We start from the raw sequence: 23,128 nt of genomic DNA, 5'->3' as shown, positions 1-23,128 counted from the left end.
TTTGACTAGTTTAAACTGAAACACATAAGAGACATGAGATAACCTGAGATTAGTGCAAGCTCCAATCCACCACTGAGATGAGTGCCTAAGTATCACTCCATGTCGACACCTTCGACTCCCAGGCATCCCATCAGCGGTAAATCAGCTAGTCATATAACTATAGCAATGAGTCCATCACTAGAGTCAAGCACGAGTAGTCAAACCTTAGAGAGGTAGTGCAGTCTGTCTTCTCCCAGAGTGGGTTTGTAGAGTCCCCATAAATGTCCATCAGACTTTCAGATAGATCCTGCAAGAAAACACAATAAGACAATACGAAAAGAAAGGTCTTATGCGGAGTCCATATCTATGCGTTTCGGGGTCATTTTGTTGGTCTTCTTCTTGTTCCTTTGCGGCTTGTGGGTTCCTGCTTCTTCCCAAGGCAAAGGGGGGTTATTGTAGGCAAGTCTGTTAGGTCGGTCACCGCCGACCAGTCCGGAATATCCATGTCGCCCTGACCCAGGGCTTCTAGTGCAGGTGTCAGGTCTTGTCGCACCCTGATGGTGTATCTCTTGCCTTCCGCTACAAAGGAAAGACCAAATGAAAACAACCATCTGTATATGATGTTTTTGGAGCGTAGGAACGTTGTCAGTGGGCGCAGCATCCCTCTCTTAGATAAGGTAATCCTAGCCAGATCTTGGAATACGGCTAGTGGTGAGCCCTCGAATGAGAGGTCAGATATAGATCTCGCCTTCCGTAATATTTCATCTCTCACTGTAGAATTCATGAGGCGGCATATCACATCTCTGGGAGGGTCTTGGGATTTAGGTTTAGCTTGTAGTGATCTGTGGGCCCGTTCAATTTGGATTTCAAGGGGATATGTGTCCCCCAGGATGCGTATAAAGATGAGTTTCAGTGTGGAGTGGAGAGACTCGGGTAAGACACTTTCCGGAATGCCTTTGATGCGTAGATTGTTCCATCTACCGTGATTATCTTGATCTTCAAGCCAATCAATAACTTTGTTGAGATGGGTTTGATAAGAAGCTAAAGCTGTGGTCGCGGATGCCGTGTATGCGACTACCTGTGACTGGGTGGATTCCAGCTGTTCCACTCTGTGGCCTATTTGTTTGACATCAGACTTCAGCTCTTGTAAGTCTTTAGAGACCGGTTCCAAGGCACTTCTAAGCAGTCTGTCCATGAATGTGCGGGAAAGTGGTAATGCATTGTCTAGAACTAATTCCTCTGAGTCATGCGTACAGTCTGCTGTCACGTCCTTGCGAGATTTAGGAGTCTGCGGTTTATCCTGTTTGGATGTCATGTCTGAGGATTTTGTGGGGTCGGAATGCCCGGAACGTCTCACAAAGATATCTATTGCGCCTTTTACGATATGGAGAGTTGGTTCTGGATTTAGGCGGTCCAATCTTGACCATCATGTAGTTGGAGGTTGCTGGTGGAGAATCATTCAGTATTTAAGAAAGGGTAGGGGGGGGGAGTACATGCCGGTAGTAGCATAATATACACTGAACAGTCCCCTAGAAGAAGGGTGCTACTTCATAGCGTCAATATTATTATCGCAAAACGGACATATATCAGCAAGAACAGCTTCACCAGCTATCGGCTGCCGGCACGCCAGGGGGGGAGGGGTATAAAGGGTGTATAGAGCAAGAAACACACCCTATATTGGAGTTGCACAGGACTGATAATAGTAAGTATTATGGAGTTGCAGTACTATGAGCGTCCAGCAGGTGGCAGCAGAGGGCTGAAGAGAAACCTGAATTTCTCAGTATATGCAAGATGTATTGGCATTATGTAAGGTTCCCTTGTGAAGGCATCAGTGACTGTTTCATTAATTATCAATGCCAAGACAGGACAGCGTTTATATTAACTATAACTTCTCCTTTGTGTGAGTTCTTTGCTGAGAAGGAAGCAGTTGAGGAGCACAGCCTGCACAGATATATTTTAGTGATGCAGTGAGACAGTAGTGTAAGCCTGCAACAGCTGTGTATGGCAGTTGTCTGGGAGGCTGTCTATATCACTGTGGCTGTAGTTTACAAAGGAAAAGCCAGTTCTATGTTTTGTCTTCAAGGTATTCAGGCTTAGGTGTTCACTATGTACACTTTCACTGCACTGAGCGGAGATCCCCCCTGGAGGGGCCCCGTCTCCCTCAGGAGTATCACCAGGTTTCAAGTGTCCCCCTCACAGATATGGTGAGGAGATAAGGCAGGGGAGCGAGAGCACACACAGGGAGGTAGGAGTAGGTTTAACCCTAGCTGCTTGTTTATTGCAGAGTGTGCCCTCGCTATTTAGGAGGATCCCTGCGCTGCAAAGCTCTCTCAGTTGCTCCTGGGCACCTCAGCCCCCTCTCCAGAGAGGTGCCGTGCGATCTGCAGGATGGTGGTGGCGGCAGGCTTCGCCTCAGAGACCCCGATGCAGCGGTCAGCAGCGTGCTCTCCCTGCTTCTACTGGTTAACCCTCCGGCAGAAGGGAACACAGCTCCGCACCCCACAGTCCAGGGAGCCGAGCAGTACTCACTGCGGGTGCTGCTGTGTGTCCCGGACACACTTCGCCCTCCTCGTTGTCTCCCGGTCAGCCTCGCAGAGAAGGTAAGATGGTGCCCGCGGTCTCCTGCAGTTTCGCTGTGGGAGCTGGAGTCAGTTGATCTCAGTCCCAGGCAGGCATGCAGGGCATCTAGAGACTCCTGGGGAGGTCAGGAACTCTTTTAAAGTGACTGTGGGACCGTCAGGGTGGCCCAAAAGGCACAAATCCACCAGAAAAGTGGGTCTTCTGTAGGAGCTCTGTGTCCCCGCGTCCTCCTCGGCTGGGGGCTTCCGGTTCTATGCAGTGCACTTTTCAGTAAAAATGACACCTTATCTTTATTCGGTAGGTCCATACGGTTACAAGGATACCCAATTTATATAGGTTTTATTTTATCCGTTTTGATGGGTCCGGTATTAGCCGAGGGTCCTGGCTGCTGATAGCAAACGGGACCTCCCGGGTATGAAGCACGCGCACCTCCTGAGCACGCTTCACATAATGGGAGCCGGCCATGAGCATAAATTTACGTTCGTGATTGTTAAGGGGTTAAGGGTACAGTCCCACATACCACTTATGCAGCCTATTTCACGCTGCGCTAAATCTGCTGCTGCAGCGGGAAATGTGTTGAATTATCCCCGATCACCACACACACAGGGTTTCTGGCGGCAGCCCTGTGTGTGCAGTGAGTTTGGGTAAGCGATATGTGGGACCGTACCTTTAACCCCTTAAGGACAAGGCCATTTTACACCTTAGGACCAGAGCGTTTTTTGAACATCTGACCACTGTCACTTTAAACATTAATAACTCTGGAATGCTTTTAGTTATCATTCTGATTCCGAGATTGTTTTTTCGTGACATATTCTACTTTAACTTAGTGGTAAATTTTATGGTAACTTGCATCCTTTGTTGGTGAAAAATCCCCAAATTTGATGAAAAAATTTAAAATTTTGCATTTTTCTAACTTTGAAGCTCTTTGCTTGTAAGGAAAATGGATATTCCAAATAAAATACATTTTTATTCACAAATACAATATGTCTACTTTATGTTTGCATCATAAAATTGACAAGTTTTTACTTTTGGAAGACACCAGAGGGCTTCAAAGTTCAGCAGCAATTTTTCACAAAATTTTCAAACTCACTATTTTTCAGGGACCAGTTCAGGTTTGAAGTGGATTTGAAGGGTCTTCATATTAGAAATACCCCATAAAAGACCCCATTATAAAAACTGCACCCCCCAAAGTATTCAAAATGACATTCAGTCAGTGTTTTAACCCTTTAAGTGTTTCACAGGAATAGCAGCAAAGTGAAGGAGAAAATTCACAATCTTCATTTTTTACACTTGCATGTTCTTGTAGACCCAATTTTTGAATTTTTACAAGGGGTAAAAGGAGAAAATTTATACTTGTATTTGTAACCCAATTTCTCTCGAGTAAGCATATACCTCATATGTCTATGTAAAGTGTTCGGCGGGCGCAGTAGAGGGCTCAGAAGTGACAAGGGGATTTTGGAGAGTACGTTTTTCTGAAATGGTTTTTGGGGGGCATGCTGCATTTAGGAAGCCCCTATGGTGCCAGAACAGCAAAAAAAAAAAACACATGGCATACCATTTTGGAAACTAGATCCCTTGAGGAACGTAACAAGGAATTAAGTGAGCCTTAATACCCCACAGGGGTTTCACGACTTTTGCATATGTAAAAAAAAAAAAAAATTTCACTAAAATGTGCGTTTCCCCCAAATTTCTAATTTTTGCAAGGGTTAATAGCAGAAAATACCCCCCAAAACTTGTAACCCCATCTCTTCTGAGTATGGAGGTACCCCATAAGTTGACCTGAAGTGCACTACGGGCGAACTACAATGCTCAGAAGAGAAGGAGTCATATTTGGCTTTTTGAGAGCAAATTTTGCTCGGGGGGCATGTCGCATTTAGGAAGCCCCTATGGTACCAGAACAGCAAAAAAAACAAAACACATGGCATACCAATTCATTTTGGAAACTAGACCCCTTGAGGAACGTAACAAGGAATAAAGTGAGCCTTAATACCCCACAGGGGTTTCACGACTTTTGCATATGTAAAAAAAAATTTTTTTTTTCCACTAAAATGTGTGCTTCCCCCCAAATTTCACATTTTTGCAAGGGTTAATAGCAGAAAATACCCCCCAAAATTTTAACCCCATCTCTTCTGAGTATGGAAGTACCCCATAAGTGGACGTCAAGTGCACTACGGGAGCGCTACAATGCTCAGAAGAGAAGGAGTCATATTTGGCTTTTTGAGAGCAAATTTTGCTTGGGGGGCATGTCGCATTTAGGAAGCCCCTATGGTGCCAGGACAGCAAAAAAAAAAACCACATGGTATACTATTTTGGAAACTGCACCCCTCAAGGAACATAACAAGGGGTACAGTGAGCCTTAACACCCACAGGTGTTTGATAAATATTCATGAAGTGGGATGTGAAAATGAAAAATGTGATAAAAGGAGAAAAGTGGTAAAAGGAGAAAATGTCCTTCTAAATGTGTAAATACATTTCTTTGGAGTAAGGACATACCTCATGTCTGGGCGTAAACAGCGTGCACACCAGTCTCAGAGGTGCCGGAGATCAGTCAGGGGCCTTGAGCTTTGGCTTTCTCCTATGGAGCCAGAACAGTGGGACCTCCCCTCAAGGGGCATTACATGGGGTAAATAACCGGGGTACACTAAGTAACTAAAATGGTGTACAGTGGGACATAAAATTATAAATTATGTTCCCAGAATGATGACCCAGAGCATAGCCAAAACTAAAAAATATGCCCACCCCAAACCCTATGCTCTGAATCATCATTCTGGAATGTGATGTGTGTGGCCGTCCCTAACCTGCTGCCTCAAATGCGCACCCCGCTCAGGTGGAGAGAGAGCGCTGCGCATTTGAGGCAAAATAAAAAGTCCCCGATGATAGTGACTCAGTGACCCATGACCCATTTTTTATAAAAAAAAATACCCCCAGAGATCTTATCAGTTTTTTTTTTTCAGATGAAACATTATTTTGGGCAATTTAGTGGTTTATGGGGTTAAAACTTGGAATGTACTCTGGACTTGGTACATTGGGGTCAAATTATGGAAAATTAAAAAAAAGGGAAAATTTAGTACTCCATGGAAGTGTGATACTCCCTGAAGCAATCCTTAATGCAGAGGCCGGATTATCTGGGCAAGTGTCACATTGATTGGTGTCCTTCTGTATCCCCCTCCTGAATAGTGGTCAGCATAAGGACATCCCTCTTATCCTTATACTTGACCAACAACAGGTTTTCATGGGCAAGGCCACAGGACTCACCCTTGGGAATAGGTGTCTGGATCAAATTTAGAGGGAGGCCTCTCTGGTTTCTCCGCACGGTCCCACAAGCGGACGTGGATCTGGCGGTAAGGGATGTGAAGAGAGGGATGCTGGTATAAAAGTTGTCCACGTATACGTGGTAACCCTTATCCAGCAATGGGTGCACAAGGTCCCAAACGATTTTCCCGCTAACACCCAGAGTGGGGGAATATTCTGGAGGTTCAATACGGGAATCTCGTCCCTCATACACTCTAAACTTGTAAGTGTACCCGGAGGTACTCTCACAAAGTTTATAAAGCTTCATGCCATACCGCGCCCGCTTCGAGGGAATATATTGGCGGAAGATGAGTCTCCCCTTAAAACTGATAAGAGACTCATCGAAAGGAGGTCCCTGAGGGGTACGTAGGCCTCCAAAAATTTAATGCCTCATTAGCTGCATAATGCAGGCATTTCCGAATGGCCTCGAACCGTCCTCGTGCCATGGCCATATTGTAAAGTGGGGTCTGGTATAGGACGTCCCCGCTCCAGTACTGTCTGACACTGGGTTTTTTGACCAGGCCCATATGCAGCAAGAGGCCCCAAAATGTCCTCATTTCTGCTGCATCAATGGCGCGCCATTCATTGGACCTGGCCAAAAAAGAATCAGGGTGGTGGACAATGAACTGCCTGGCGTACAGATTCGTCTGCTCCACCATGTGATTAACCAAGCTGTCACTGAAAAAATAACTGAAATAGTCAATTTCAGTGAATCCAGAATTGTCAATCCGGATTCCGGTGTCGCCAACAAACCCGTGGCTGATAACCCTCTGGTTGTGTGTGTGGGGGGGTGAGTATGTAGTGTGTGTGATTGGTGTAACTGTCACTGTATGGGGGGGGGGGGGGGAATGCAAATGCAGCGCCCTGAACCCCCAATAGGGCCCGGGTCACGCAAAAAAAAAATTGTGGCAGACCCTTTAGGTCCTATTAGGGGGTCGGGGGGAATTTACATTTTTTTTACTTTAACCCTACCTGACCCTGGGCTGTATTCTTTCCCTGCTCTAAGAAGGGGTCTTCATCTGTCAGGGGCTCCGATCTTGACAGAGGGGGACCCCTGGCTCCTTCTCGCAGCTCTCGCTGTTGAATGGACTCAGGGGGCTAGCAGAGCTGCGAGAAGGGGCCGTTAACCCCTCCCCTGCCGGCTGCTATTGGCCGGGGGGGGGGGGGGGGGGGCTGACGAAATCGCCACCTCCCCATAGATACAGTGGGTGATAGGGGGTGTATCCTCGCCATGTATCTCCGGGTCACCTCCGTGATGGAGGTGCGAACTTTACTGGATGAATTATGATGCAGGTAACAGAAGCCCTGGGTATCCAAACAAGTGTTTCCCACCCCCATGACCCTCCGAGTAGTAAGAGAGTAGAATGATGAAAGGGGTAAGCTGCCCCTAGACATCTTATTCCCTATCCAAAGGGTATAAGATGTCTGATCGCCGGGGTCCTGCTGCTGGGGACCCCCGGGATCTCCGCTGCAGCACCCCGCTTTCATTACTGCAAAGAGCAAACTCGCTCTGTGCATAATAACCGGCGATACAGGGGCCGGAGCATCTTGCCGTCACGGCTCCGCCCACTTGTGATGTCACGGCCCGCCCCCTCAATACAAGTCTATGGGAGGGCGCGTGGCGGCCATCACACCCCCTCCCATAGACTTGTATTGAGGGGGCGGAGCCGTGACGTCATGATGCTCCGGCCCCTGTATCGCCCTTCATTACGCACAGAGCGAACTCGCTCTGTGCAGTAATGATAGCGCGGTGCCGCAGCGGAGATCCCGAGTGTCCCCAGCAGTGGGACCCCCGCGATCTGACATCTTATCCCCTATCCTTTGGATTGGGGATAAGATGCTAGGGGCGGAGTACCCCTTTAAACAGATTTAAATGACTTCTATTAAAAAATCTTAATCCTTCCAGTACTTATTAGCTGCTGAATACTACAGGGAAAATTCTTTACTTTTTGGAACACAGAGCTCTCTGCTGACATTTCTGTATTTTAGGAACTGTCCAGAGCAGCATATGTTTGCTATGGGGATTTCCCGCTTTTTGAGCATGAAAGCAGCTTCTCTCATGTGTGAGTTCTTTGATGCTGAAGAAGAGTTGATTTCCAAGTAAAACATTTCCCACATTCTGAACATAAAAATGGCTTCTCCAGTGTGTCAGTTCTTTGATGTTTAACAAGACTTGATTTTTCAGTAAAATATTTTCCACATTCTGAACATGAAAATGGCCTTCCCCCTGTGTGAGTTCTTTTATGTTGAACAAGATGTGATTTCTTAATAAAACATTTCAAGCATTCTGAGCATAAAACAGCTTCTCTCCTGTGTGACTTCTTTGATGTTGAGCAAGAATTGATTTCTCAGTAAAACATTTTCCACATTCTGAACATAAAAATGGCTTCTCTCCTGTGTGAGTTCTTTGATGTCTAAGAACACTTGATTTTTCAGTAAAACATTTTCCACATTCTGAACATGAAAATGGCTTCTCCCCTGTGTGAGTTCTTTTATGTTGAACAAGATGTGATTTCTTAATAAAACATTTCCCGCATTCTGAGCATGAAAACAGCTTCTCTCCTGTGTGAGTTCTTTGATGCTCAAGAAGAGTTGATTTCCGAGCAAAACATTTCCCACATTCTGAACATGAAAATGGCTTCTCCCCTGTGTGAGCTCTTTTATGTTTAACAAGATTTGATTTCTTAGTAAAACATTTCAAGCATTCTGAGCATGAAAACGGCTTCTCTCCTGTGTGACTTCTTTGATGTTGAACAAGAATTGATTTCTCAGTAAAACATTTTCCACATTCTGAACATAAAAATGGCTTCTCTCCTGTGTGAGTTCTTTGATGTCTAAGAACACTTGATTTTTCAGTAAAACATTTTCCACATTCTGAACATGAAAATGGCTTCTCCCCTGTGTGAGTTCTTTTATGTTGAACAAGATGTGATTTCTTAGTAAAACATTTCTCACATTCTGAGCATGAAAGCAGCTTCTCTCCTGTGTGAGTTCTTTGATGCTCAAGAAGAGTTGATTTCTGAGCAAAACATTTCCCACATTCTGAGCATGAATATGGTTTCTTTCCTGTACGATCTTTTTGATGTCCATCATTCCTTATATGTATGACCTTTTTTTTCTTTAACATCCTGTGATGAATGAGAAGACAGGACCTGTATATAAGGATGAGATGACAGATCTTGGCTGTGAAGGGCTGAGGGTGTATCTGGGATAATGGAATGTTCTTCATATGTATCTTGTGTGATATCATCATCTGCTTTATAATCTGAAGATATAAGCTTCTCCTCTGATCTCCTGGTACAAGAATCTGCAGAGAAGAACACAGATTTTACTATCAGTATTAACCCCTTAACAACCCAGATAATTTAAGCTTTTGCGTTTTCATTTTACTCCTCTCCTAGGAGCCATTTATTTATTTGCGGGACCGATCTCTCTTTGTTATGACATCTTTCATTCAGTGTGTGGTAAAATTATTTTTCAGGTCAATGTAATCACAACGATATCTAATTTGCCTAGTTTTCTTTATGCTTTAAAGGGGTACTCCGGCCCTAAGACATCTTATGGATAGGGGATAAGATGTCTAACCACGGGGGTCCCGCAATCTTGCATTCGGCACCCACCTCTTTCAGTTGCACGCCGCGCTGCCAGCTCACAAACTGCCAGGTGCCGACCACGGGGCCTGAGTATCATGATGTCACGACTCCGCCCCCGTGTTAACGTCACCCCCCACTATGCAAGTCTATGGGAGGGGGCGTGACATCATAAGATATCTTAGGGCTGGAGTACCCCTTTAATGCTTTTTCATAACAATAACAAACAGTTTTAAAATTTAACAAAAAAAATTAAAAAAAAATATTGGGGAAAGGGTTTAGTCATTGGATGGCTCATACAAATTAATGCAGCACATAAGTACTGCACTGATCCATTAGAGCCGACCATAGACAGGTTGTATCAATAGCAGAGTCTCGGCAGTGACAAAGGCTTCGGGCCGACATAATAATGGATCAGATCCCTGTGATCGCTTCACAAAAAGCCAATCCGGAACACTGCTCCACCAATGACGCTTACGAAGGCCGTGACAGCAGCATCTAAGTGGTTAATAGCCAGCATCAGAGATTGCTCCGTGTCAACTATTAGCAACCGCCCTCAGTTACTGAATGCAGCCAAGAGCCACCAGGTATAGAGGGGGCTTGAATCCCGAGACCTTCCCATACACCCTTAAAAGGGTTCTCCACTGCCCCCAGCGTTTAGAACATTTTGTTATGAATGCTTGGAGCGGGCGGCGAGGGTGGTAACTTCATGACCACGCCCTTGTGATGTCACACCACACCCCCTAAATGCAAGTCTATGGGAGGGGGTGTAGGGGACTATGACATGTAATCTTTAGATTGCATACACTGATCAATCCTTCTCCATAGGAGAACATTTATCAGTGTTATGGGTGCTCCATTGCTTCAGCCTGGCATAGCTAACTGCAAGGTTGGAGAACTGATCGCATGGCAGGTAGCAAGGTAAGAGACCCCCCCATCTTCGTCTCAGCTGATTGGGATTCCTTGGATTCACCGCGGCAGCCGTGATCAGCCCACTGAGCTCGCTGGGAATAGGATTTACCACTTTCAGACTCGGCGATCAACTTCTAAAGAGTTATTGCCATAATGTCTGACATTAGCCATGGGTTCAGGTTGCTGATAGCTTCATACAGCGGGGTCCGCAATGGATGTAAATACACGTGCATTTGCGGGAAGGGGTTACATTTCAGAATCTGATATGTGATGATCTCATCCTCTAGTTCAAAGTAAGTCATTAAAAAACAAACAAAAAACAAACAACCATGTAAATTGGGTATAGTAGTAATTGTGCTGACGCAAAGAATCGACCATAGTGGATGTCAGCCAGACCATAGTCATACATGGTAATTACAATCAGGAACAACAGAAACACGCTTTGAGATCAGACTGCCTCTGCCCTTACGTGGTCTCTGTTGCACTTAAATAGCCAGGACCCAGCAGGGAAGGGGCTGGCTGATTACAGGTAGCCAGGGAAATAAGGAGCTATCGTTAATATCAGCCGAGGTTTTGCTGTAAATGTGCTATGCCCTTCTTTTACTTTCGTTGTATTCCTGCCGCTCTGCCCACCCAAGATCTGTCCGTGGCAGGACCTCAGGTGCAAGTGTTTCCTGACTAGGTTTGGCATGATCCGAGCAAAGGTCCCAACTTGCCACAATAAAGACACATCCCCTCCATCCTACTATAAACCCTCTCTGCTGCCAGAAGGGGGGTGGTCCTGAATTGCATTGGTTCGATGCCTTCAAACATTTTAGAACCAGGAGGCATGGGAGGTGAGGGAGGCATGGGAGGGCATGAATATTGAGGTGACGATCTGACAGGAGGCCTCCACAAGCGGTCCCCAAATTGGTTTGAACCTACTGTCAATTAAGAAGGTGAAAGACAAAAGCTCCTTGAGATCTCTGACCACAATCTTATCTTGTATAATATCAGATAGTCCACGAGAGAACGTGTCCACCAGCGCTTCCTTATCCCAGCACACTTCTGCTGCTAGAATACAAAACTCAATTGAATTCTTGGCCACAGTTCTCGTCCCGTTACATGGACATGAGCTGCTCTGCCGCAGAGGGAGAACGGACAGGGAGATGAAATGTCTCTGTAGTCGTAGATAATACGTTTATCAGTCTCCAAAGAGGATTCACCCGGGATAGAGCGTTATCAGTAAGGAGGGAGATCAGGAATCCTACCTTACTTCTATCATTAGGACAGGACTGCGGGACCATTTCCAGATAAATGCCCACTTGGTTCAGGGAGCCTCTACATTCATTAGGATCGCCCCCATAATGCTGGGGAAGCGGGGCAGATCCAGTAAACCCACAGGAGGCAATGGCTTCTATGGCAGCAGAAATAGTTGCGGAAGCAGGAGCGTAGGTGGCTGCCGGTTGAGGCACAGGAGGCTCTAGGTGAGACGTTCGAGTCTAAAGCATCTGCATTCCAAGTGCCAATTGCTCAATCCTCTGATCCTGCAGATCCATTATAGTGAAAATGTTTGGTGCTGGTGGATTGTCTGCATCATCCGGATTCATCATCCGGATTCATGGCCCTTGTGTAATGTCAGGAACCACAAAACCAGATGGAGATGATAGTGCAGAACAAATCACCTTCATTATAATAATAGAAAATACAAAAATAACAAACAATAGGAGAATCCAAGGACCTGCCAGATACACAGAAAGGGATCAGGAGCCAAGGTAGGTACTAAAGAAAAGCCCAAGTCAGGAGACAGGAAAGAAGTGTAGTCAGAAGTCAGAACCAGGGACAGGAACAGGAGTGGATGTCAGACAGGCCAGAGTAATCAAAATAAGGAATAACAGGAGCATGCATGGAGATCAGAGACCACACAAGGGCAGAGCCTCGCAGAACTGAAACAGACTAAATAGCCAGGGCTCAGCAGGGAAGAGGCTGGTTAATTAGATGGTAGACAGGGAAACGCGGTGCTGCTTGTTAATAACAGCTGAGGTGTTCTTGTCTGCTAAGAAACAAGTATTGGAGCGGGGGAAGGGAGAGAATCCTAGTAATGTCACTACATCCATCCTCCAAAGACTCTTCTGTTATCTGGTATATGTCTCCATTTATCTGGTATATGTCTCCATGTTGTGTATAGTGTTATCTGGTATTTGTGGTCGGTGCTCATAAGGATAGCGAGCCTACCTAACTAAACCTCATACTAAACTCCTATTCCTACTAATCCTGTAACCTATCTAGGCAGTTAGATGTGTGCCATATACTGCCGCGAACGAGTACACCTGAAAAAATAGAGGGCAAAACTCATAATCAGAACAAAACGCTATTAACTCACATAGTAATCACCACACCAATGACTGAAATGCATCATCCATTTCTGACTATGGACTGGGGGTGCAGTGCACGTAATACTGGATTTTTAGCGCCCTCTATTTCTTAATCACGTGTGCTGGCACACCATGACGTGGCATTGATACAGCTGCCCCAATGCCTAGTGAGCTGCTGAATACAACCGACAGATCACTACCAGAAGGCTTAATAAAAATACGTACAAGCAACGTAGTGGTGATTGCGCCCCCCCTAAAACAACAAAAGCGGCGGCGGCTCCCCGTCGGATCCTTGACGTGGCGAAAGCAAAGCTGGCAACACTCGAGCTGAGCGCCACTTGTGTAATAATGAAAAATACCATATGATGATAACCTGACCGAGCAATGACGTTTCGCTGCTATACAATTTCAATGTGTAATAATCTGCATCCTAACAAAGTGCATGTAACTTCTGCCATGCACCTGTATGTAAATTCCTCAGGCCTTAGGAAACCACAACAACTCAAGAACAGGCGGCCTTAACTTTAGCCGTCCGATATCCAAATGGGGAATTACCTAAAGCAGCAGATAACCAACCAGCCAACGAGGGCTGATGGCTAGAGGCTTGCGAACCTCCCTCTCTGCATACTCATGAAGGCAGATTGATGCATGGGACACAAACAATGATGTCCTGTCAGGGCAAGACAATGTGTTATGCTGGATACCTTGAAGAGTGGCAAAACCCGATGAATACAAAATAGGAATGAAATGGCATGTGAGACATCCTCCGGGTATCTATTGCAAAGTGTTGTGTAAGTATTCCAGACTGCGTGAAGGAGGCTCTCTGTGAGCTTTAGACGTGACAAGCCTCAGAGAACAAACCCTATGCCGTATGCACCACGGCAAGTGCCAACTTTTTTTTTTAAATAACTACCTAGTCGCTAACCTAGACCTGTGACAGGTTGTCACTGCAACCAACCTATGGATGTGACCGGCAATGAGACCACTTACGCAGAAAACATGACGATGAGACTCAACCAACATGTAATTACTATCATCGTCAACCTAAGCCGAGACAAACAAAACCTCTACTGAACCAAGCTATGTCCCTGTATGCATGACCCGAATGCTAATTAAACAAATGAAAACATGTAATGATGTTGTCGCCCACCTGAGGTCGTATCAGGTACAAACTGAACCGACAAGCCGAAAATGAAAGACTCAAGCAAATATGTAAAGAATAGTACTACCATTAACCTGAAGCCAAGACAGGTTGTTACTATGATTAACTATAGACGTGGCAACTCACAATGGTAAATAAAACTATATCCCTTGTAGCATCACCCAACTACTGAATAACACAACATATAACATGACATTGCTGATAACCTGAAGTCGTGTCAGGTTGTAGCTGAACCGACCTGTAGACGTGACAGGCCGAAAAACAAAAGACTCAACTAAGTATATAACTAATAGTATGACCGTCAACCTAAAACCAATATAGGTTGAAAACACGATTGCCTATATACGTGGTAATTCACAACGGAAAATATAGTTGAATTCCTGTAGCATCACCCAACTGCTGAATAGCCACAATGTATAAAATGACATTGTCACCAACCTGAAGTCGTGTCAGGTTGTATCCAGACTGACCTGTAGACTTGACTGGTCAATCCGAAGCAGAGCCTCAACCAAAGTAAAGTATGTACCGAATGAACAAATTAACATGTACTGAGTATGGACGCTATAAGCACATGCGTAGCATAACTCGTTGACACATATGCTGAACATGACAATATGAACGTGGGCCCGGCATAGCTAGCCAGACCATGTGTACATCAAGAATACCAGGACCACATAGAACCACCAAATTCACAGGCTAAGCCTGAACTGAACTAGCCATTGGGAACCATGCCGTAGGAAACAAAATGTGCATAGCGAATTGGAAAGGACGTGATGTACAACCAGCATAAGTAAACAGCTGGACTGTGAGTACAACACAGAGTGACCTAAGCAACCCCAGAAGTGATCGGATTCTAACCTAGCATGCGTGCTTTACCCAAGTAAGGTGCTGATCCAAGCTGAGTGGGTCGGATGTATGCAACACAGTCAAATGCCATGACAATGTAAATGACGTATGAGATGCGAAACTGCTCTGAAGATGTGTCAGTAACAGCCGCAGGCCAAGGTCACCCCTGAAAACGTGTCAGGATAACAGAAAACCAAGGCCTAGTCCAAACCAGACACCATGACCTTATACACCGACAAAAATTAATATGAGAGCCTGTACCGCACAAACTATGAACGTGAGGCTAAAATGAACATTTATTTATTTATTAACTTTTGTATTTCTAAAGATGTGTCAGTAACAACAATTGCACAGTGCATCCCCCTGCAGACGTAGCCGGTATAAGGTTATACAACCGCATATATGTGATGATGTTGTTGCTCTGAAGACGTGTTGCAAATAACAATTGCACAGGGCATCCTCCTGCAGACGTGGCAGGTATAAGAGTATGCAACGGCCTATGTGACGTGATGTTGTTGCTCTGAAGACGTGTCAGAAACAAAAGTTGCACAGTGCATCCCCCTGAAGGGGCGGCAGTCATAACAGGTATATAATCGACTGTGTGATGCCATTTTTGAACAGTATAACACTACGAGCGTATGTAGGATTGAAGAATACATTTTTAGGAGCGTGTGTATAGAACAACTATATGATTGTATGCGTAGAATAATTTATGGGAACATGTGCACAGAACGACCTCATGACTATATGTGACTATATGACCATCTGCATAGCACAGATTATAGGAGCGTGTGCACAGAACAACTATAACTATTTTATATATTTATAAATTTTTTTTTTGCGGGTACAATATAAATGCTACGAGTGTGTGTACATACTATGAGCGTGTGTACAGTATGAATGCTGCAAGCGTGTGTGCAGTAAAAAAGCTACGAGTGTGAGCAGTAAATAAGCTATGAGTGTGTGTACAGTGTGAATACTAAGAGCGTACGTACATGCTATGAACGTGTGTACAGTATGAATGCCACGAGCGTGAGTACAGTATAAATGCTACAAGCGTGAGTATAGTATAAATGCTACAAGCGTGAGTACAGTATAAATGCTACAAGCGTGAGTATAGTATAAATGCTACAAGCGTGAGTATAGTATAAATGCTACAAGCGTGAGTACAGTATAAATGCTACGAGTGTGTGTACAGTATGAATGCTGCGAGGGTGTATACAGAATAAATGCTACGAGCGTGTGTACAGAATAAATGCTACGAGCGTGTGAACAGTATAAATGCTACGAGCGTGTGTACAATGTATATGCTACGAGCGTGTATACAGTATAAATGCTACAAGCGTGTGTACAATATATAGCTACGAGCGTGTGTACCATATAAATGCTAGGAGCATGAGTATAGTGGAAATGCTACGAGCGTGTGTACATGCTACGAGTGTGTGTACAGTATGAATGCTACGAGTGTGTACAGTATAACTGCTACGAGCGTGTGTACCGTATGAAGCACACAGCACAAACGCAACCAGCGCGCACACAGTATAGACACTACGGGCGTGCGTACGCGCTGCAAGCGTGTGTAACGTAAAGACCCACGAGCGTGTGTACATGCTGCGAGCGTGTGTACAGTATTGATGCTACGGCGCGAAAATAACTGGCAACAATAACATGAACCTATCTCCACAGCGAAATCATCAGAATTCACCTGTTTTGGATGAAACTAATTATTTATTTATTTTTATTAGCATGAGGCACGGCAAGCCCGAAGGGAGGAGCGTATTGAACAGAAACCGCAGCCTCACATGTACTAAGACGTGGGCACATACAGTTAATACAGTTTAATACTGGCCACACGCAGTATATACACATCATATGACCTGGTCAGTGCTTTCCCAGCAAGTGAGCGCTGACGTGAACCCCCCCCCCAACCCCCGACACCGTTGGCTCGTGGGGGAGCGAAGTCTCCTCATGGGACTGCCGGCGTGTCCTTGTCAGAAGTCAGGCTGCCGGCGCTGACTCACTATGCCCTGCCGGGGCAGGCTTGCTGAGCCCGGGAGCGCACACCGAGCACGGGGGCGCCTGGAGAACGGGGGGCGCCTGGAGAACACAACGTGGGATGCATGTCCCTATATTATATGAAACCGGAATCGGGCTGGCCAGGGTACCCTCCGAACTCCGGCTTACCTCCGGAGTAAGGGCTGCGCTGAACGCCGCTACCCCAGCCAGCCCTAGCCACTTACCCACGTGTCGCCGCTTGAAGCTGCTCCCGGTCAGCTGACCCGGAGAGTCAACTGATCTGCAGTAACGTGAAGAACCCGCGGCGTCACGCACAGAAGCTGCCGCGAGTTCTTATAGCGAAGTCCCCGCCCCTCCCACAAATAATAATTAGCCTTCACACATATCTCCATGTTGTGTATTGTGTTATCTGGTATATGTCTCCATGTTGTGTATTGTGTTATCTGGTATATGTCTCCATGTTGTGTATTGTGTTATCTGGTATATGTCTCCATGTTGTGTATTGTGTTATCTGGTATATGTCTCCATGTTGTGTATTGTGTTATCTGGTATATGTCTCCATGTTGTGTATTGTGTTATCTGGTATATGTCTCCATGTTGTGTATAGTGTTATCTGGTATATTTCTCCATGTTGTGTATTGTGTTATCTGGTATATGTCTCCATGTTGTGTATTGTGTTATCTGGTATATGTCTCCATGTTGTGTATTGTGTTATCTGGTATATATCTCCATGTAGTGTATTGTGTTATCTGGTATATGTCTCCATGTTGTGTATTGTGTTATCTGGTATATGTCTCCATGTTGTGTATTGTGTTATCTGGTATATGTCTCCATGTTGTGTATAGTGTTATCTGGTATATTTCTCCATGTTGTGTACTGTGTTATCTGGTATATGTCTCCATGTTGTGTATTGTGTTATCTGGTATATATGTCTCCATGTTGTGTATAGTGTTATCTGGTATATTTCTCCATGTTGTGTATTGTGTTATCTGGTATATGTCTCCATGTTGTGTATTGTGTTATCTGGTATATGTCTCCATGTTGTGTATAGTGTTATCTGGTATATTTCTCCATGTTGTGTATTGTGTTATCTGGTATATATCTCCATGTTGTGTATTGTGTTATCTGGTATATGTCTCCATGTTGTGTACTGTGTTATCTGGTATATGTCTCCATGTTGTGTATTGTGTTATCTGGTATATATATCTCCATGTTGTGTATTGTGTTATCTGGAACATGTCTCCATGTTGTGTACTGTGTTATCTGGTATATGTCTCCATGTTGTGTATTGTGTTATCTGGTATATATGTCTCCATGTTGTGTATTGTGTTATCTGGTATATATGTCTCCATGTTGTGTATTGTGTTATCTGGTATATGTCTCCATGTTGTGTATTGTGTTATCTGGTATATATGTCTCCATGTTGTGTATTGTGTTATCTGGTATATGTCTCCATGTTGTGTATTGTGTTATCTGGTATATGTCTCCATGTTGTGTATCGTGTTATCTGGTATATGTCTCCATGTTGTGTATTGTGTTATCTGGTATATGTCTCCATGTTGTGTATTGTGTTATCTGGTATATGTCTCCATGTTGTGTATTGTGTTATCTGGTATATGTCTCCATGTTGTGTATAGTGTTATCTGGTATATGTCTCCATGTTGTGTATTGTGTTATCTGGTATATGTCTCCATGTTGTGTATAGTGTTATCTGGTATATGTCTCCATGTTGTGTATTGTGTTATCTGGTATATGTCTCCATGTTGTGTATAGTGTTATCTGGTATATGTCTCCATGTTGTGTATTGTGTTATCTGGTATAAGTCTCCATGTTGTGTATTGTTTTATCTTGTATAGGTCTCCATCATTGCTCGGTAAAGTTTCTGTCCATGCAGAGGCAGGGGGCGTGTCCCTCTCTTCTCCTCACTGTGATGACTCCTCCCCCTCCCTCACTCTCCATGACATGTCAATGATCACTGGACACTGCAGGACTGGTATGTGTCCCAGGAGGCAGGGCGACCCCTAGTGGACAGTTTTTTGAATGGCTTTTTAAGTATGAAATACTGAAAATGTTTTGATGAAAGCAATTGCGAAACATATTGGGGGAATTTATCAAAACCTGTCCAGAGGAAAAGTTGCTAAATTGCCTATAGAAACCAATCAGATCGCTTCTTTCATTTTTCACAGGCCCTTTCTAAACTGAAAGAAGCGATCTGATTGGTTGCTACGGGCAACTCAGCAACTTTTTGATAAATCTCTCCCATTGTTTATGCATGCTTTAGAACATATCAAAAGTTATTGTATCTGACAGTGCCCATTTAAGAAATCGGACTTGTACACATTGGTTCTTGGTTTCTTGTCCATATTCCAGCTGTAGTATCACATTAGTTTGCATTTTGGCTGAATGGATGAATATACAGCAAGAAAGAGACAGGACAGAGAGATTAAAGAATTCTACACAATTATTACAGCAGAAAAATCTGTGACTCTTCTCTATATTTAGTGGTTACTACTCACCTTGGTGGTTACCTATAGGACTGTCCTCCTTATACTGCTCATCACCGCTCACATCTGTCTCTTCTTCTTCCTTTATGTCTGTAGCATTAATATAGATCAGATCTTTCCCTGTAGTAATGTCCTCCATATTTTGGTCATCAAGAGGACGGGGACACCTCTCTGGTGCTGTTCTCTTACTGGATCTGACTGTAGGGAACACATACAGAGACTGAATTCATTCTTTACATACAAATAATGAGAGGACGTGTGTATATAGTCATGTCTATTACCTGGTGATGTGAGGGGCTGCTGATCCTCCATCATCACCTGATCCTTGTACTGATCCTTGTGTCCTTCTACATACTCCCACTCCTCCATGGAGAAATAGACCGCCACGTCCTGACACCTTATAGGAACCTGACACATAATGATACAGTCATCACCCCGTCCCCTCCAGTGGTGTTACTGTATAATGTCCCAGCATTCCCAGCAGTGTCACCTCTCCAGTCATCACCAGACCCCTCCATTACTGTATAATGTCCCAGCAGTGTCACCTCTCTAATCATCACCAGACCCCTCCATTACTGTATAATGTCCCAGCATTCCCAGCAGTGTCACCTCTCCAGTCATCACCAGACCCCTCCATTACTGTATAATGTCCCAGCAGTGTCACCTCTCCAGTCATCACCAGACCCCTCCATTGCTGTATAATGTCCCAGCATTCCCAGCAGTGTCACCTCTCCAGTCATCACCAGACCCCTCCATTACTGTATAATGTCCCAGCAGTATCACCTCTCCAGTCATCAACAGACCCCTACATTACTGTATAATGTCCCAGCAGTGTCACCTCTCCAGTCATCACCAGACTCCTCCATTGCTGTATAATGTCCCAGCAGTGTCACCTCTCCAGTCATCTCCAGACCCCTCCATTACTTTATAATGTCCCAGCAGTGTCACCTCTCCAGTCATCACCAGACCCCTCCATTACTGTATAATGTCCCAGCAGTGTCACCTCTCCAGTCATCACCAGACCCCTCCATTACTGTATAATGTCCCAGCAGGGTCACCTCTCCAGTCATCACCAGACCCCTCCATTACTGTATAATGTCCCAGCAGTGTCACCTCTCCAGTCATCTCCAGACCCCTCCATTACTTTATAATGTCCCAGCAGTGTCACCTCTCCAGTCATCACCAGACCCCTCCATTACTGTATAATGTCCCAGCAGGGTCACCTCTCCAGTCATCTCCAGACCCCTCCATTACTGTATAATGTCCCAGCATTCCCAGCAGGGTCACCTCTCCAGTCATCACCAGACCCCTCCATTACTGTATAATGTCCCAGCAGTGTCACCTCTCCAGTCATCACCAGACCCCTCCATTACTGTATAATGTCCCAGCAGTGTCACCTCTCCAGTCATCACCAGACTCCTCCATTACTGTATAATGTCCCAGCAGTGTCACCTCTCCAGTCATCACCAGACCCCTCCATTACTGTATAATGTCCCAGCAGTGTCACCTCTCCAGTCATCACCAGACCCCTCCATTACTGTATAATGTCCCAGCAGTGTCACCTCTCCAGTCATCACCAGACCCCTCCATTGCTGTATAATGTCCCAGCAGTGTCACCTCTCCAGTCATCTCCAGACCCCTCCATTACTTTATAATGTCCCAGCAGTGTCACCTCTCCAGTCATCACCAGACCCCTCCAATACTGTATAATGTCCCAGCAGGGTCACCTCTCCAGTCATCACCAGACCCCTCCATTACTGTATAATGTCCCAGCAGGGTCACCTCTCCAGTCAGCAGCTCCATCATCTTGTTGATGAGTTCTAGGATCTTCTGTTCATCCATTTCCTCATGTATCAGGGAGTGAGGTGGGGGCCCCGGGATTGGGCTCAGGGTTCTTCCCCATCCTTCACACACAGGGGCCCGACAGCACCCACTAGAGGACTTCTTCACTACTGTGTAATCCTGTGTATGGAGAGACACATTAAAATCACTACATACATTCCCAGAATCCCTCACCTCTCCAGTCATATCCATCTGTTATTACATAGATAAGAATGAGGTCATGTGACATCACTCCCAGAATCCCTCACCTCTCCAGTCATATCCATCTGTTATTACATAGATAAGAATGAGGTCCTGTGACATCACTCCCAGAATCCCTCACCTCTCCAGTCATATCCATCTGTTATTACATAGATAAGAATGAGGTCATGTGACATCACTCCCAGAATCCCTCACCTCTCCAGTAAGCCGGAATAGTATCTGTAGGGTGAGGTTTATGATTCTGTCGGCCATCTTGTTCCTGTCTCTCTCCATGGTTGATGGGTCATCCAGGAGAATTCTCTTATATAGAAGATATCAGCAGAGGATCCTGGATTGGAGAAACCTGAAGGGAAGAAGAGGAGACGATGATAAACCGCACCAGATTCTATGGAGAAATAAAATCCATTTCCTGGAGATAATCTGGGGAAACATCTGAGGAGACATTATTGGAGTTTTCAGATTTCTCCATAAAACAAAATCCATTGTCCGAGGGCTGTAAAATAAGAGACTAGAGCGCACTCCCCTCTCCCGTCCAGTGGTGGCGCTCTGGTCCTCCAGGTCTTCTGAGGTCGCTCTCCCTGCTCTGCTGAAGACGTTGTGAATCCATTTCTCCTAATCTCTGAGGCTGCGGTGTATTCAGAACGTCTTCATCAGAGCAGGGAGAAGAATAGAGGGATTCAATATGACATTGTCCAATGAAGAATACTGAAATGTGTCCACTAGGGGGCACAATATACATCACAATTACATCAGGATTTTATGTGAATTGTGATATGTCCCCCGGAAGAACCTGCTATTACCTGCAGCAGAGGCCGAGCATCATATACCGTTACACACGCAGGGTCTGGGCCACCACCGGAGTCAGTGTTTCCCAAGCAGGGGGCCTCCAGCTGTTACAGCATTTGTCTGTCAGGGCATGCTGGGAGTTGTAGTTTTACAACAGTTGGAGGCACGCTGGTTTGGAAACACTGTCTTAAGTAATAATATGGGCGCAGCAGAAACTTAAAAATCCTGATGCTTAGATAGTCCTGTATGGAAGAAGTGGCTGATACCCGGAGAAAAGAGACTGACCAGGTGACAGGATGGGCGGGTAAGTGACCTGATACCTTCACCATCCAGATATCCCCTGGGGGGCAGTATAGGTAGGAAATCAGGCAAACAACCGCTGGTCGGCACGGCGCTCCCTAGAAAAACAACCGTACAGCGCCATGTCTAAGCCACGCCTACCTACATTGTTTTATTACAAAAATGGGATATAAACTTATTAGGGGAGAGGCTTCTATTACAAACCCTGAATAACGCTCTGCCATAGTGATCAGTGTTATCGGTGCTCGGCTTATACAGGCTGTGGAGGTGTCTGTATACTTAGAGCCCCGATCTGAGCACAGAGCATGGTAAGGGGCCCTCCGGCCGTCATCTCAGCTGATCTAGACTCCGCCCCCCAACAACTGCATTTTACTCATTTTAGATCCTGCAATCGACTTTGATCAGGGAATCTAAAGGGTAAAAGGACATGACCGGTGCTCACTTTTCTTATTGTATCCGTTCCGGGCTGCAAAAAAAAAGAAAATAAGCTTTCTCTTGCCTGCCTAGGCTCCCCCGGTGCTCTGGTACAGGCATTCGGTCCCCGGGATTTATTCTTCTTACTTCCTGTTAGCCCGACACATCACACGGAGCTTCAACCTATCACCGGCCGCAGCGATGTCCCGCCTCGGCCGGTGATAGGCTGAAGCTCCGTGTGACGTGCCGGGCTAACAGGAAGTAAGAAGAATACAGCCCGGGGACCGATCACCTGTACCGGAGCACCGGGGGAGCCTAGTCAGGCAAGAGAAAGCTTATTTTCTTTTTTTT

The 23,128-nt window shown here is 45.3% G+C and overlaps 2 protein-coding genes across 2 annotated transcripts in view; both read right to left on the bottom strand.

The window, feature by feature from the left end:
• Positions 1-23,128, bottom strand: part of LOC130298154 (oocyte zinc finger protein XlCOF7.1-like) — a 59,051-nt gene that overhangs the window by 35,363 nt on the left and 560 nt on the right. The window lies entirely within an intron of this gene.
• The window catches only part of LOC130308661 (uncharacterized), a 71,323-nt gene continuing 55,957 nt past the window's right edge, over positions 7,763-23,128 (bottom strand). The window contains exons 11-14 of the mRNA XM_056552266.1: positions 13,283-13,376; positions 11,277-11,511; positions 10,515-10,635; positions 7,763-8,978 (exon numbers count right to left, since the gene is read on the bottom strand). Of these exons, the coding sequence (XP_056408241.1) occupies positions 8,129-8,978; positions 10,515-10,635; positions 11,277-11,511; positions 13,283-13,376 (1,300 nt within the window). The 3' untranslated portion in view covers positions 7,763-8,128. The remainder of the gene's footprint in view (positions 8,979-10,514; positions 10,636-11,276; positions 11,512-13,282; positions 13,377-23,128) is intronic.

The sequence above is a fragment of the Hyla sarda genome, chromosome 1, assembly GCF_029499605.1.
Source record: "Hyla sarda isolate aHylSar1 chromosome 1, aHylSar1.hap1, whole genome shotgun sequence".
NCBI lineage: Eukaryota > Metazoa > Chordata > Amphibia > Anura > Hylidae > Hyla > Hyla sarda.
Note: the sequence above shows the minus strand (reverse complement) of the source record. Positions and strands in the feature narration are given on the sequence as shown.